Source organism: Scyliorhinus torazame, chromosome 8, assembly GCF_047496885.1.
Source record: "Scyliorhinus torazame isolate Kashiwa2021f chromosome 8, sScyTor2.1, whole genome shotgun sequence".
Lineage (NCBI taxonomy): Eukaryota > Metazoa > Chordata > Chondrichthyes > Carcharhiniformes > Scyliorhinidae > Scyliorhinus > Scyliorhinus torazame.
In genome coordinates this window covers 205,659,259-205,672,586 of record NC_092714.1, presented here as the reverse complement: position 1 = coordinate 205,672,586, position 13,328 = coordinate 205,659,259, and the positions used below count along the sequence as shown (strand labels likewise).

The following is a 13,328-nucleotide window of genomic DNA, read 5'->3' as shown; positions in this document are numbered from 1 at the left end:
GTCAGGTCTCCTTAGAATTAAAGGGTTTGGAGCCAGAGAATTATAATGGGATCCAGGAGTTGTCCCTGGGTGCCAGGCTGGCAATACCAAGGTGCTCAGGTGGCATTTTGCAACCAAATGCAACCAAATGGATTATGAAAGGGAAAGAAATTAAGAGTTTGGTTTACTGGCCTCATCAGACCTACCCACTGGTTGGAGGCTGGATGGCAATCTCACTGGCCATTCCCGGGTGCCCCAATGCAATTAAAAGCCAATCATGCACCTACCTGGTCAGCTACAGGGTTACTCAAGAAATGAGAATGAAGCACCTATGATGGTGTTAAACTAAATCCTCCAAAACACCGGCGAGACTTGAAGGAATTATTAATGCACTTGAACACAAATCATGTGAGGCAATGGTCGCCAAAATATGAACACAATTACAAAATCCCCCAGCTCACTGGCAGCGAGGACTGGGATCGGTGGAAATGTCCCACGTCCAGGAACTGCTGACTGATCAGAGACTGGCAGCGTTCCAGAATATCTAGCTGGCAGGCTCATTGGGTCTGATTTTAACACACTTGCACAGAGTTGTTTTTTTCGTGCATGGGATATTGGTGTCACAGGCTAAATCAGCACTTGTTGCCCATCCCTAATTGCCTTTGAGGAGGTAATGGTGGGCCGCCTTCTTGATCTACCATAGGTGCATCCAAGTGCAAGGAGTCCCAAGATTTTAATCCCGTGACAGTGAAGTGATGGAAATTATATTGGGCCCAGTCCCTGTTTTTGTGCTTGATGTCTAACTTGTGTAATTCCATGATGATGCCTTGAATATAATCATGTAACCAGATGATGGTTTTTGAAGAGGCGATGACCTGATGTAAAAACAAGAGCTTCTAAACTAGGCAGCTTCAATTGCCAGCAAACAAATGTTTCTGCATGCAATCAATTAGCTAAATAAAGAATCAGCTAGGCATTTGAATTCAGAAAATGGGACAAATTGAAATCCTCTCAAATTGTTCACGGCTTGCTGCTGAATTGTATGTTAAAAAGCAATTTGTGGAGAAGATGCGTTTAAAATTTAAGTTAAAAGTAAATCATTTTGCAATTTGTTAGCTGGCTTCAAGGATCAAATGTATAATTGAATCTAAACTGAGGTTGAAGTGGGCATTTGGAGGATCTATGCTGTGCATCATGAAGGTTTGGTTATTCAGGAATTCACTGACATTCTATGATTACCAAAGCCACTGGGAAATTCCAACAGATAGCGACAAACATTACAAGGATTTTTCTTCATATCTTGCAGAGAAATTGTTGGCTATTCCAAACACATATTGTTACTACCTATTGCTAATTTGTCTTATTGGGCATTAATTTGTTTACTAATCCTCACCTCTTCCTAGTTCCTGAAGTTCTACTTCTTCAATTCACATTCCGAGTTCATGTTGACGTTCCCTCCCCTTTCCCCCCCATTCACTTGGACAATTTTCTATGCTTCCACCCACTTCATACTTACACTCTACTTCTCCAGCTCATGCTGTCACTTGCTGCCCCTACCCTCCGGTTCACATTGGCGTTTACCTCCTTCTTCTCTTCCTTTGCCCCCTCCCCCGCCCCCCCCACTTCCCCTGCCCATGCCACATAGTTAATTTTCCCAATTTGTCCCCTACCAGCACTTTCAGCTCCAAATGGATGGTACTGCTGGGAAAGCAGCCAATGGTGTATGTGAGAATTCCAAATCTCTCAAACGCGTCATGGATCGAGATTTCCCAGCCATTGTGTGCAGAGGTAATGCTCCTGGAGCAGAACCAGTTAACAGCTGGACTGAACCAAGGACCGGAGCAGGTTGATTTTTACTCATGTAATTTTCACAATGTTTAGTAAAATCTGTAAATAAAATAAAAAGAACCTTGATCTTTCAGCCAATCGTTTGCAGTGAAATATGACAATAAGATTTTTTAATACAAAAGTTCAAAGCTTGCATGCATGTTCAAGTAGTCCAACATGACATATAGGACCCGGTTTAATGGCCTCGTCACACCCGACTTGGTGATCCGACGAGGCCGTTGAATCTCCAATTTTCACAATGCTCGAAACGTCTCGCGAATTTTAACAGAATTTTGTGAGGTGTCACAATCTGGATCTCGCCCTCGCTGTGCGTGACCTAGATTAGCATATTTAAATTAGCTATTAGGTTTGTTTAAACATATCTGCATCGGTTTCTCCCGGCACACAGGAACTAACGGCCCCATCTGGGAGACTTCGCCAGGACTCCGTTTAACACTGGTTTTCATAAACATGGACATAACAACACCTGGCGAGTGTGTGTGGGGGTGGGGGTGGGAGGGGGAGGGGGGGGTATCACAGGCCATTAGAGACCCCAGGTGGGCGGGCAGGGTGATACCCATGGCTCTCCCTCTGGCAGCCGAACACTGTGGCATTGCCACCCTGGGACCTTGGCACTGCTACCTGGGAATCCTGGCAGTGTCACCTTGGCACTGCTACCTGGGAATCCTGGCAGTGTCACCTTGGCACTGCAGTGGTGCCTGGGTGGCACTGCCTTGCTGATAGTGCCAAAGAGTCTGGGTGCCCATGCCAGCAGCCGAGCCTGGGGTGCCTTGCCCATAAGAGGTAGGGTGAACGGGGGATCGAGGAATCCGTATGAGGTACGTACGGTGCAATGGGGGGGTCTGGAGGCCGTGTTGGGGTGGCTGAGAGGGGTCGAAAGATCGCGGCAGCATTTTAAAATGGCGTCACGATCTGCGAGGACTCGTCCTGCACTGGCGAGCTGAGCTTGTCAATGCAGGAAATGATGTAAGTGCAGCCTCGCCGCCTGGCTCCTCGCTGAGGCCCCCAAAAAACAGCAACGTGCCGTTAAATAGCGGGGTCTTGATCGGTGCTGCAGGCGCTAAGAAACAGCCTGCTAAATGCGACCGATGGGACTCTGTTTTTGTCCTGTTAAATTGCGCCCATATTTTGTTAATATATAAAAAGAAACATGCAATTTTTAAAAAATCTGTTAAAATTTGATTTCCACTTTCTTCCTTTTTATAAATTTGGAGTAACCAATTTATTTTTTACAATTAGGGGGCAATTTTGCATGGTCAATCCACCTACCCTGCACATCTTTGGGTTGTGGGGGCAAAACCCACGCAAACACAGGGAGAATACATTCTCCAGTAGGTGCTTATTTCTAACCAGATCCCCAAACTTCCTCTCCCCCTTTTGTTCCTGACCACCCTCCCCTTCTAGACGCCTGGCCCTCTTCCTGGCTGGTTGGCATGACGCTGTGTATTTTGTTAATTGCTGAGCATTGTTGAGCACCATGCTTTTTTGTTCTCCACCCCCCCCCCCCCCCCCCCCCCGCCTTTCGTTTGCGATTGTTGTTGTGCCGTGGCTTTCCGCACCCTCTGGCCTACTGGCTGTTGGCTGCAAACAGGTCTTGGAACAACTGGGTGAATGGCTCCCACGTTTTGTGGAAGCTTTATTCCGATCCTGGGATGTTGAATTTAATTTTCTCCATCTCGAGAAATTCCGATAGGTCGGACAGCCAGTCTGCAGCGTTGAGTGGTGCTACTGATTGCCAGCTGACCAGGATTCCCCGGTGTGCGATTGAGGAGGCAAAGGCAAGGGCGTTGGCCCTCCTACCCATGAAGAGATCTGGCTGTTCTGATACCTCGAAGACTGCCACTCTTGGGCAAGGCTCCACCCTCATCCCCATCATCTTGGACATTGCCTCAAAGAAGGCTGTGCAGAACCCGGCAAGACCAGAACATGTGGGCGAGGTTGGTCGGGCCTCCTTGGCACCGTTCGCATTTATCCTCCACCTCTAGGAAGAACCTGCTCATTTGGGTTCTAGTTATGTGAGCTCTGTGTACCACTTTCAGCTGCATTTGGCTGAGCCATGCGAAAGTGGAGATGGAATTGATCCTGTGCTTCGTTCCAGAGTCCCCACCCTATTTCAAACCCTAGGTCTTCCCCCCTTGTCTCATCCAGTGGTGTACGTGCTCTTCTCAGTACAGGTCTCCGCAGTTCCCTAAAATGTCCGCGCCAAGTAGGTCCTCGAATAACAACTCTTGGGGTGGTCATGGATATGTCATTGTTTCCCTACATAAGAAATGTTTGACCTGCAAATATCTGAGCTCGTTTCCCCCGTCAGCTTGAATTTCTCTGTTAGCTCCTCAAGTGTTGTCAGTCTGTTATCTGTGTAGAAGTCCCTAAATGTCAACTTCCACCTGTCTTGTCTCCAGCGTTTCAAGGTGGCATCCATTGTCGCGGGCGCAAATCTGTGGTTATTGCAGATGGGGGCCTTAACAGACATTTTGGTTAGTCTGAAGTGTTGACGCAATTGGTTCCATGTCCGGAGTGTTGCAATCACCACTGGTGGTTCTTTTTTACTTCCTCCACCAGACTGGTCAGGTTCCATTTGCGGATCTGTGTCCAGTCGTGGACGATTTGGATCCCCCAAGTAGTGGAATTTGTGTCGGGCCCTCTAAGCCACAGTTAAGTATCCGTAGTGCCTTTATATCATAACCCCAATGGTGTCTCTAGCTCATCGATTTTATTCAGATTACTTAAACAATTCATGCACGTAAAACTCCAACCTGCCCTGTTTGTCTAGCAATCGATCATTCTAATTCTTCCATTCCCCAATTTATTTTTTTATTCCTTTACTGTTTCTTCACGATCTTTCCAATATCCTTTAAATTTCCTTTTTGCTTCCTTGTCTTGTTTTCCCCTCCACACCTTCATTTTGGGTTAAAATTTCAGTGATGTGTTACTCTCCCAGCAAGTCCTTGGTCCCAATATCATACAGATGAAGCTGAGAATTGCTCCCCGTATTGCAGAAATCGGAACCCTTTCTTTTTGCACCATCTCTCCAGCCGCATGCTTACCTCTTTACTATCACTGATATCACATCAGTAACACAAGGGCACACTTTCTATCTCTGGGCGGGATGCTTCGGAAACCGGCGGGGCGGGCAACTCCGGCGCGAAGGAGTGGCGTGAACCACTCCGGCGTCGGGCCGCCGCGAAGGTGCGGATTCCTCTGCACCTTCAGGGGCTAGGTTGGCGCTGGAGTGGTTTGTGGGAAGGGGCTTGGCACCACGCCAACCGGCGGCGAAGGGGCTCCGCCGGCTGGCGTGAGTTGGCGCATGCGTGGGAGCGCCAGCATGTGCTGGCGTCATCACAGCGCATGCGCAGGGGGGGTTCATCTCCGCGCCGGCTAACGCGGACTGTTACACCAGCCGGCGCGGAGGAATAGAGTGCCCCCACGGCATAGGCCAGCACGCGGATCGGTGGGCTCCGATCGCGGGCCAGGCCATCATGGAGGCACCCCCCAGGGCCAGATCCCCCGCGCCCCCCCCGAGGACCCCGGAGGCCGCCTGCGGAGCCAGGTCTCGCCGGTAAGTACCTGTCGTAACATACGCCGGCGGGACCCGCCGGAAACAGGTGGCCACTGGGCCCATCGCGGGCCAGAGAATCGTCGGGGGGGGGGGGGGGGGGGCGGCTGCCAGCAGCCAGCGCGGCACAATTCCCGCCCCTGCCAAATCCCCAGCCGGTGTTGGGGGGGGGGGTAGAGATTCACGCCGCCCCCCGGCGATTTTCCGACCCGGCGGGGTGTCAGAGAATCCCGCCCTCTGTTTACAGAAAATGGGACAGTTTCATGTCACAATGCATCGCTACTTTCTGCTTTTCAGGACGCAGGCTTGGCAGATGACCCACCGAAGAAAGGCAAAGACGATTCAAAACAGAAAAAGTCTGTACCAGAGGGCAAAAAAGAAGATCCTCAGAGAACAAAACCTGTGGAAGTCCTTTCTTCCTCACAACAACCAAACGCTGTTTCAGTATCGACACCGAATGGCAATAATATCAAAGACAGAGAAACGACTGAGAAGAAACTTGAAAAGAAGCAATCGTTTGGGGTGTTTCTAAAACAATTGGTATGTTACAGAAACTCAGATCAAATAGGTTTCTCAAGCCTTTCCAATTTAAGCATTTAGAAACTAAAATAAATATAAACTCATATAATTTGATCATTTTATGGTGTTTGCGGGTTTTGTCAAACTGTAACAATAAGTTTGTTCCCTACTTGTTGCTGTTTTATCTTTTATGACTTGCCATTTTTGCTATTGTATAGTTTATCCAGCTAAATTGATGAAAGAATTGTCGAGTCAGTAAATGTTCATGAGAATTGTAACCTTCTATACAAAGGACTGTACAGAAGTAAAATGGCATGGCTAAAAGAATGATACATTCAAATAGCAATCCACTAGTAAGAATTCAGACTTACAAACAACATAGTTTACTTTGCTGCGGTAGTTGGAAAAACAGACAGGTTTTGTGCTTTTAGCTCTTTTTCTTTTGCTCATTTAAGTTTCCCCAACTGCTGTACTTTTCTGTCAGCTGGGAAGTCTGTACTCAACATGTTTCCAAACCTCGACCATTGCCACTCCAAATCAGCACAGTGTGTGCTGTAGATTAGCCCACAATTTAATTTTCCTTTCAAATGCATTTGCTACCTCCACTCCGATGCAGGCAAATTACCCAATTCCTGGGTAATTCAGGCTGCGATAAGAATGTAAAAAGTTGCATTGGAGATTAAATATCATAGATAGTCACAAAACCTTGCAATAGACGTTATCCATGGACTGTCACACAAGTGTTGACCGACATGGTCACCCTGACTGTCGTTCGAAGCAGATCACTTGTTATAAGTGGCTTCCATTAATTGACCAATAGGCAGCACGGTGGCGCAGTGGGTTAGCCCTGCTGCCTCACGGCGCCGAGGTCCCAGGTTCGATCCCAGCTCTGGGTCACTGTCCGTGTGGGGTTTGCACATTCTCCCCGTGTTTGCGTGGGTTTCACCCCCACAACCCAAAGATGTGCAGGGTAGGTGGATTGGTCACGCTAAATTGCACCGTAATTGGGAAAAAAATGAATTGGATAATCTAAATTTATTTTTAAAAAATTAATTGACTAATAACAAGATTATAACTGAGTTCACATTCACAAAAGTGTTACTGTTGTCCTTTCTATATAACAAAATGATTAGCTGCATAATTCACAGATCACTAGTTAGACAGAAATAATACTGTAAAATTATTATCTGTAATCAGAATGCCACTGTACACCAACGTTTAGATAAATCTACCTATCTAAAATTTACCTTACCTCAGCATGAATGCTGAAAGCCCGCAGCTTGGGTCAGTGAGCACAGCTGGTCCTGCATTTCAATTTTCCTTCTGCTTTATGTAGTAATCCCTAATGGGTAATGCTTCTAATGTCTGGAAAAATGTACCAGATATAACAGAAGGTGGAGGCTTAATGAGAGGAGAATTGAAAGATCATCTAGTGAAGGAAAGGACCTTTTGCCTGATTACGTTTTGGTTTAGACTTCACTGTCAAGAATGTTGTTCTTATGAATAGTTTGCATTAAATGATTAATAATCAGAGAAACTGAAGTTAATAGATAGTTTTATCTTCTATAAGGGTTAAGATCTTAATGTTTTCAAAGTGCTTTATTAATTTAAAAAATTAGACATAGGTGTATAATAAAAACACATGCTTGCAACTAACATCATTTGTTTACCCTTCATATGAAAGTTAGCTATGGTTGTGATGTTTACATTAAAGCAGTTATATCACCTTGAAGGACATAGTGATCACTATTTAATATCAATCCTGGAGTATTCATTTACAAAGCCTGGAAATGAGCATAGAGAAGTACTGATCAGGATGTCCAAACAGAATTTTGAATCACTATTGTTATCATCAATCCACAAGTTCTTGCTGTTTTCAGTGTTTATTTTTATACTTCACCAGCACTATTTTAAAGGTTTAATCCTCACACTCTGGGGGTTTGTCAATCTCACTTGGGTAGCATTATGGCCATTTAAAAAGGGACAGGAATTATAATACTTTATTAAGTCTAAATAGGAGTGCTGAAAATAAAATCTACACAATTTACTTAAAGCTCAAAGCCTTTTCAGGAAGCTGAACATACCTTAAAGAAATATCGTGTGAAAATATAGCGCATGCTGTGCTTTTCAATTTAGCGCTACAATTGATCTTGGTACCCTGGATTGGGAAGGGAATTTCATAAAGGATTTTTGTTGCTGATTGCTATTTAACCGTCACTCGCATAAAGAGTCTGGGTGCCATTTAACAAAAAAAAACAGAGTCCTGTTGTGTGTGGGTTTAGCAGGTTGTTTGTAGCGCCGGGAACGACCTCGTTATCGAACGAGACTCTGTTATTTTTTCGGGCCTCGGCAGCGAACGCCCCACCTAGGCTGTACTTAGTTTCATTTTTGCACCGAGCAGCTCCATATTTTTAAATTTTAAATGGCGGTCCGATCTCTCAATCCCTCAACGTGCCCTTTGGACCCCCCCCAGCGCCCAACATATCTGTTGAGAGTCATCAGGATACCCGCACCCCACCTCATAAAGGCAGCACAACCCCGAGCCTGGCAGTGCCCGGGTGGCACTGGCAGTGGGGAGAGACTAAGTTGGTTAGGATTATATTCATTGAAGTTTTGAAGAGTGAGAGGGGATCTCACAGAAACTTATAAAATTCCAACAGTATTAGACAGGGTAGATTCAAAAAGAATGTTCCCGATGGTGGGAGAGTCCAAAACTAGTTGTTTGAGCATAAGGGGTAAACCTTTTAGGACTAAGGTGAGGAGAAATTTCTTCACCCAGGGAATTCACTACCACAGAAAGTAGTTGAGGCCAAAATATTGTGTAATTTCAAGAAGGAATTAGATAGAGCTCTTGGGGCTAAAGGAATCAAGGGATATGGGAGGAAGGCGGGATCAGGAGAACTTGATAATCGGCCATGATCATAATGAATGGCAGAGCAGACTCAAAGGGCTGGATGGCCTTCTCCTTCTATTTTCATTATATGTTTCTATGTATGTGGCATCAACACTGCCAGGGTGCCATCCTGCCCAGAGGCCAACCACCATTTTTGTGGAGACCAGTGATAAAGGGCACCCAGGTGGGGTCCCCTCGGCGAGGCCATTATATCCCGGGGGCTGGTGAGCTCTGGTGGAGACATATTTAAGTGTGCCTAACTGCACACTTAAATATGCAAATTTAGGCCCCACTCATTGTCCGGATCCAGATCACGACGTCTCACAAGATCTCATTAGATCTCGCAAGGCATGGCGAGCCAGATAAAGCCTCTCACGAGATTTATCAGCCGCATCACGTCCCGAGTTGGCTGCGACTCAGATGTTGGATGTGCAGATGTCAGGATGGCAGGACTGTGCTGACCGTCTTGGTTGACTAATCTCAATGTAATGGCTGAGATTAAAACTAATGTCCAGTTGTGTCAAGGTACCACAGTGACAGGTAATTTGGCAGACAACTAAAAATGTTCATCATAAATTTTCTTCAGGAACAATATTGTTTTTCTTTGAAAAGAATTAACTGTTCTGCAGTTTTCCACAGTCCACTAATCTGGGATGAATGCTGTGGGTAGTTTTTGTTTAATCAGTGGCTCTATTCAATCAAATATATCACTGCCGTTGCTGCAACAGAGAGAGGAAGAACAGTTGAAAGAAAGCTTTTGCTGTGTTAGCTGATCTTAAATAGAGCGGTGGTAGAGGCACTATAATGGACTACAGCGTCTTAGGTTAAGGAAGGATAAAAATCAATCAAACTTCCCACTCACAATTGCAAGCAAACTCCACTATTAGAAGTGTTCACATGTGAATGAAGTTTAGCATCAGCTGTGCTGTACGACACCATTGAGCGGTGCACCAGCATACACTGTCAATCTACTGGACAGTGACCTATATTTGTGCAACTGTGGCCCCACTAAAAGAGGTTTCATTCAACAGAGAGAGGGGGTAATGAAAAGAAAGGAAATGTAAAATAGAGTTTGCGACATACCCATCTCGCCAGTGTAAGTTCATATGTGGATTGTAAAAATTGCTATTGCACATGTCAATTTTTCCACCTTTGATTTTTGTGCTTTGCAGGGAGGAAAAAAGACAGCAGATGTTGGAGTGCAAACTGATCCCGTCGTTATCTATCCTGCAGGGAAGACCAAGTGATACCAGTCCATTCACCCTTTCATTCCAGGAAACGTGACGACATGCCTTACTACTCGGTGAAATCACAAAATGTAGACAGCTCTGACTGTCCCTCTTGCATCTGTTAGCACTCAGGGCATGCCCAAGAATATAGTTCTGATCATATTTCTAGTTAGTTGATTAGTGTACTTTCAGAAGATTTTAGGATCTTTAAAGCTATATGTGATAGATTTAGACCGTTTTCTCTGTATTAGTTAAGTGTATTGTTAGAAATGCAGAATTTGACGAAACATTTTCACAATTTATTTTTAATTGTTTTTGTGATAACATCAAGGGATGTTTTAAGGACGCTGCTTGCAGGCAGGGATTCAGGGGTGTCACAATTTGATTTGGGGGGGGGGGGGTGGGGGAGTGGTTTGAGCGAAGCCTAGGAAGGCCTGTCCGCATTGCCCTAACTGAGGCCCAATTGGTCACGGAAGGGCTTCTGCCCACCCGGCCTCAATTTTGAGGCTGGCAGGAGGAGTTAAGGGGCAGGGGGAAGCCTGGCAGGTCAACAAACTCGGGCCTCAGGGAGAAAGTGGGGGCACCTTCAGGCACCCCCCTTCCCACAATATCAGCCTCTCACGGGTGCTCCTTCCACCTCGCCCATCCTACGTCCCCAGCCCCCCCCCCCCTCTCCCCCCCCCCCCCCCCCCCCCCCCCATCCCTATCCCCGGCCTCTCCATCGAGACTGCCACGCTGTCTCCCAATTCACCCTACCCTGAGCCTCGCTTCCACACTCCTTATCAGGAAGCCCCTGTAACCTCCCCCTCATGTGTCCCCTCGCACTCTCACCTGTGCCTGTGTCCAGAGGCAATCCTAAACCTCAGCTGGGTGTAATACCAACAGCAGCCACCATCTTCCCAGAGGCACTCCAAGCAATAAATTGCTGTCGGCCTCAGATTGGCTGGAAACCTTTGGCAGATGGAACTTTCGACCCCGGCTCCTCAATCACGGGGAACTCTCACTGCTGCCCAGCTAAGTACCTTCTTAATTGGGAGGGCTCCTCTGAAAAGAGGCGGCACAGGGCTCTCGTCAGCTCTCCAGTTGGTGGGCAAGACCACCTCCCGCTTCAATTAAACACTGCCTTTCATCATTACTCCAAAATGCGTGACAAGGAAGCAGCATGTTTTATGCTAAATCTGTCCAACCTTATTTTTAAGGAAAGAATGAAACAGCTTTTGATTTTAATGCATTTTATTAACTTTTCAACTGATGTGGTGAAACTGTTGAGTGCTTGCATAGTTAATAGAAACTCAACTTGTTTCTGATATGTTAATATTCAGATGTTGAAATCCTTCACAAATATTTTGCCAATATTTCAGTGCTTCAGACTTTCGGGAAATTAATTTATAATTTGATCAATTGCGTTGACTGACACGTGAGCAGTGAAATTGCAGTCTATATAATTTAGTTTATGTGCCTTATTTTCGCTAACTATTCCATTATTATCTATGGTTAATAAAATCAATTTTAAGTTATATTGGTTGCATGAGCTCAACAAAGCTGATGGAAATTAAAACGTCGCAGAATATAACCTTTATTTCACCATAAAATAATTATGCTATTAAGTTTTCATCATGTGTTAATTATGCTTTCAAAACACATAGAGTTCTCTGAATTATTGCCAATAAATCCTGTACAGTTTCTGGGCATTGCCTTTCAGGCTATCAATGCACCTCCTTCTGATTCATCTATATTCAGTTCATTCCTATTTAGAGCAATTAAAAATATTTTCATTGTACAAACCCCTTATTTGCATTCCTATATTCTAATAAAGCAAGCTTTTATCTGATTTATGTTCTACCTTTTGGCAGTTCTGTTCAACATCTGATTGCCTGCCTTGTTCAGTTTGCTATTGAGATCAAACAGTTCTTGATTTAAAGCCTCAAACGCTTTGTAAATTAGTTCCCCTTTACCAAGCATTATATTACTAACTGAAGAGTAATTTAATATATCTTGAAGATTATATTATTAGTCCCTTTTACCCCCTTTTCCTTTCTTGCTGGTGTTGTGTTCCACAGGAATCAGTAGTCCCCCAGTACTTAACTCAAGCCGCTATTCTTTATTCACTGCTTCAAACAGTGATCATTGGAAATCTATTTAAATAATGCGATTTACAGCTACAAGCTTTTGCCCACTTAACGTCCATGCAGATATTTCTAGATGATGATCAAAAGCAGGGATCCTGCCGGATATATTTTCCCCTCCCTTGCCCAGGAACACAGAACAAATCGAGATCAGCTGATTCAGCACATACCAGGCAACAAATCCAAAAAGGTAGCTTTCCTTAATAATGTTTTCTCAGAGTCGAGTTAATGAATACTGCTCTAAAACACATGTGAATCCTTTACGTTCTGTTGGTAATACATTAATATTACATTGGAAGTGAGTGCACCCTTTACACAGAAGATAATGCAAATGAGAAAACCTTTTCTGAATTCACCTTTAGAATAAATATTTAAGATTGATAGTTTATACCCTATTCGAAGTTTCATCACCTTTGAAAGTAAGAGAGAAAGATTGGAAGATAAACGTCAGACTTTTGAGAAATGTTGGCTTTTAATTCATTAACATTTAAGACTAGCAAATGGTTGTTTAGAATAAACATAGGGGGCGGGATTCTCCGTCGGCCGACGGCAAAATAGGGAAACGCTATTGGGCGGAGAATCGGTTCCGACGCCAAAATCACAGCCAGCTCCAATTTCACACCAAAACGTAATTCTCCAACTCCTTCACAGCATTCAATTCATTCCAAAATGCACGTACAGTAAACACCCTTGGAATATCATTACCGAACCTGACCCGGTATTCTCTGGGGCCTCCGATGGGCCGAATTCCCGACGGCAAGGTTCATTTGTGCTTTTAAAAATCGTGAAAACGACGTCGTGGCTGATGAGGAGAGGAGGTAGGACACGGACAGGCGTGACCGAGGGCTGCCGGGCTGGATAGAGGCATGCCCGATACCTGGGCAGTGTGCTCCAGTATGACGCTGAGAGGATTGCCTGCATTGGGGCGGCCTACTGCTTCTTCTACAACATCCCGCAGCAGAGGGGTGATGTGCTGGAAGAGGAGGAAGAATGCCAGGCCTTGTCCTACGAGGAAGATGCGGGGGAGGGCGAGGATGGACAGGAAATGGGGCCCAGGGAGGCCGCATGACGTGTGCGCCAGGGCCAATGCACACGGGGCACTCTGATCGCCTCCTCGTTCACCGACTGGAGGGTGGGGGGAAACTAGCCAGGGGCACAGACACTGCATCCCACCTCCA

The 13,328-nt window shown here is 45.4% G+C and overlaps 1 protein-coding gene across 2 annotated transcripts in view; it reads left to right on the top strand.

Annotated features, from left to right (window-relative positions):
• bcas1 (brain enriched myelin associated protein 1) overlaps positions 1–11,855 on the top strand; it is a 75,750-nt gene extending 63,895 nt beyond the window's left edge. For both annotated transcript variants that reach the window (XM_072514702.1, XM_072514701.1), the window contains exons 7-8: positions 5,681–5,923; positions 9,968–11,855. In XM_072514702.1, coding sequence (XP_072370803.1) covers positions 5,681–5,923; positions 9,968–10,042 — 318 coding nt within the window. In that variant the 3' untranslated portion in view covers positions 10,043–11,855. The remainder of the gene's footprint in view (positions 1–5,680; positions 5,924–9,967) is intronic.
• Positions 11,856–13,328: the final 1,473 nt, after the last annotated feature.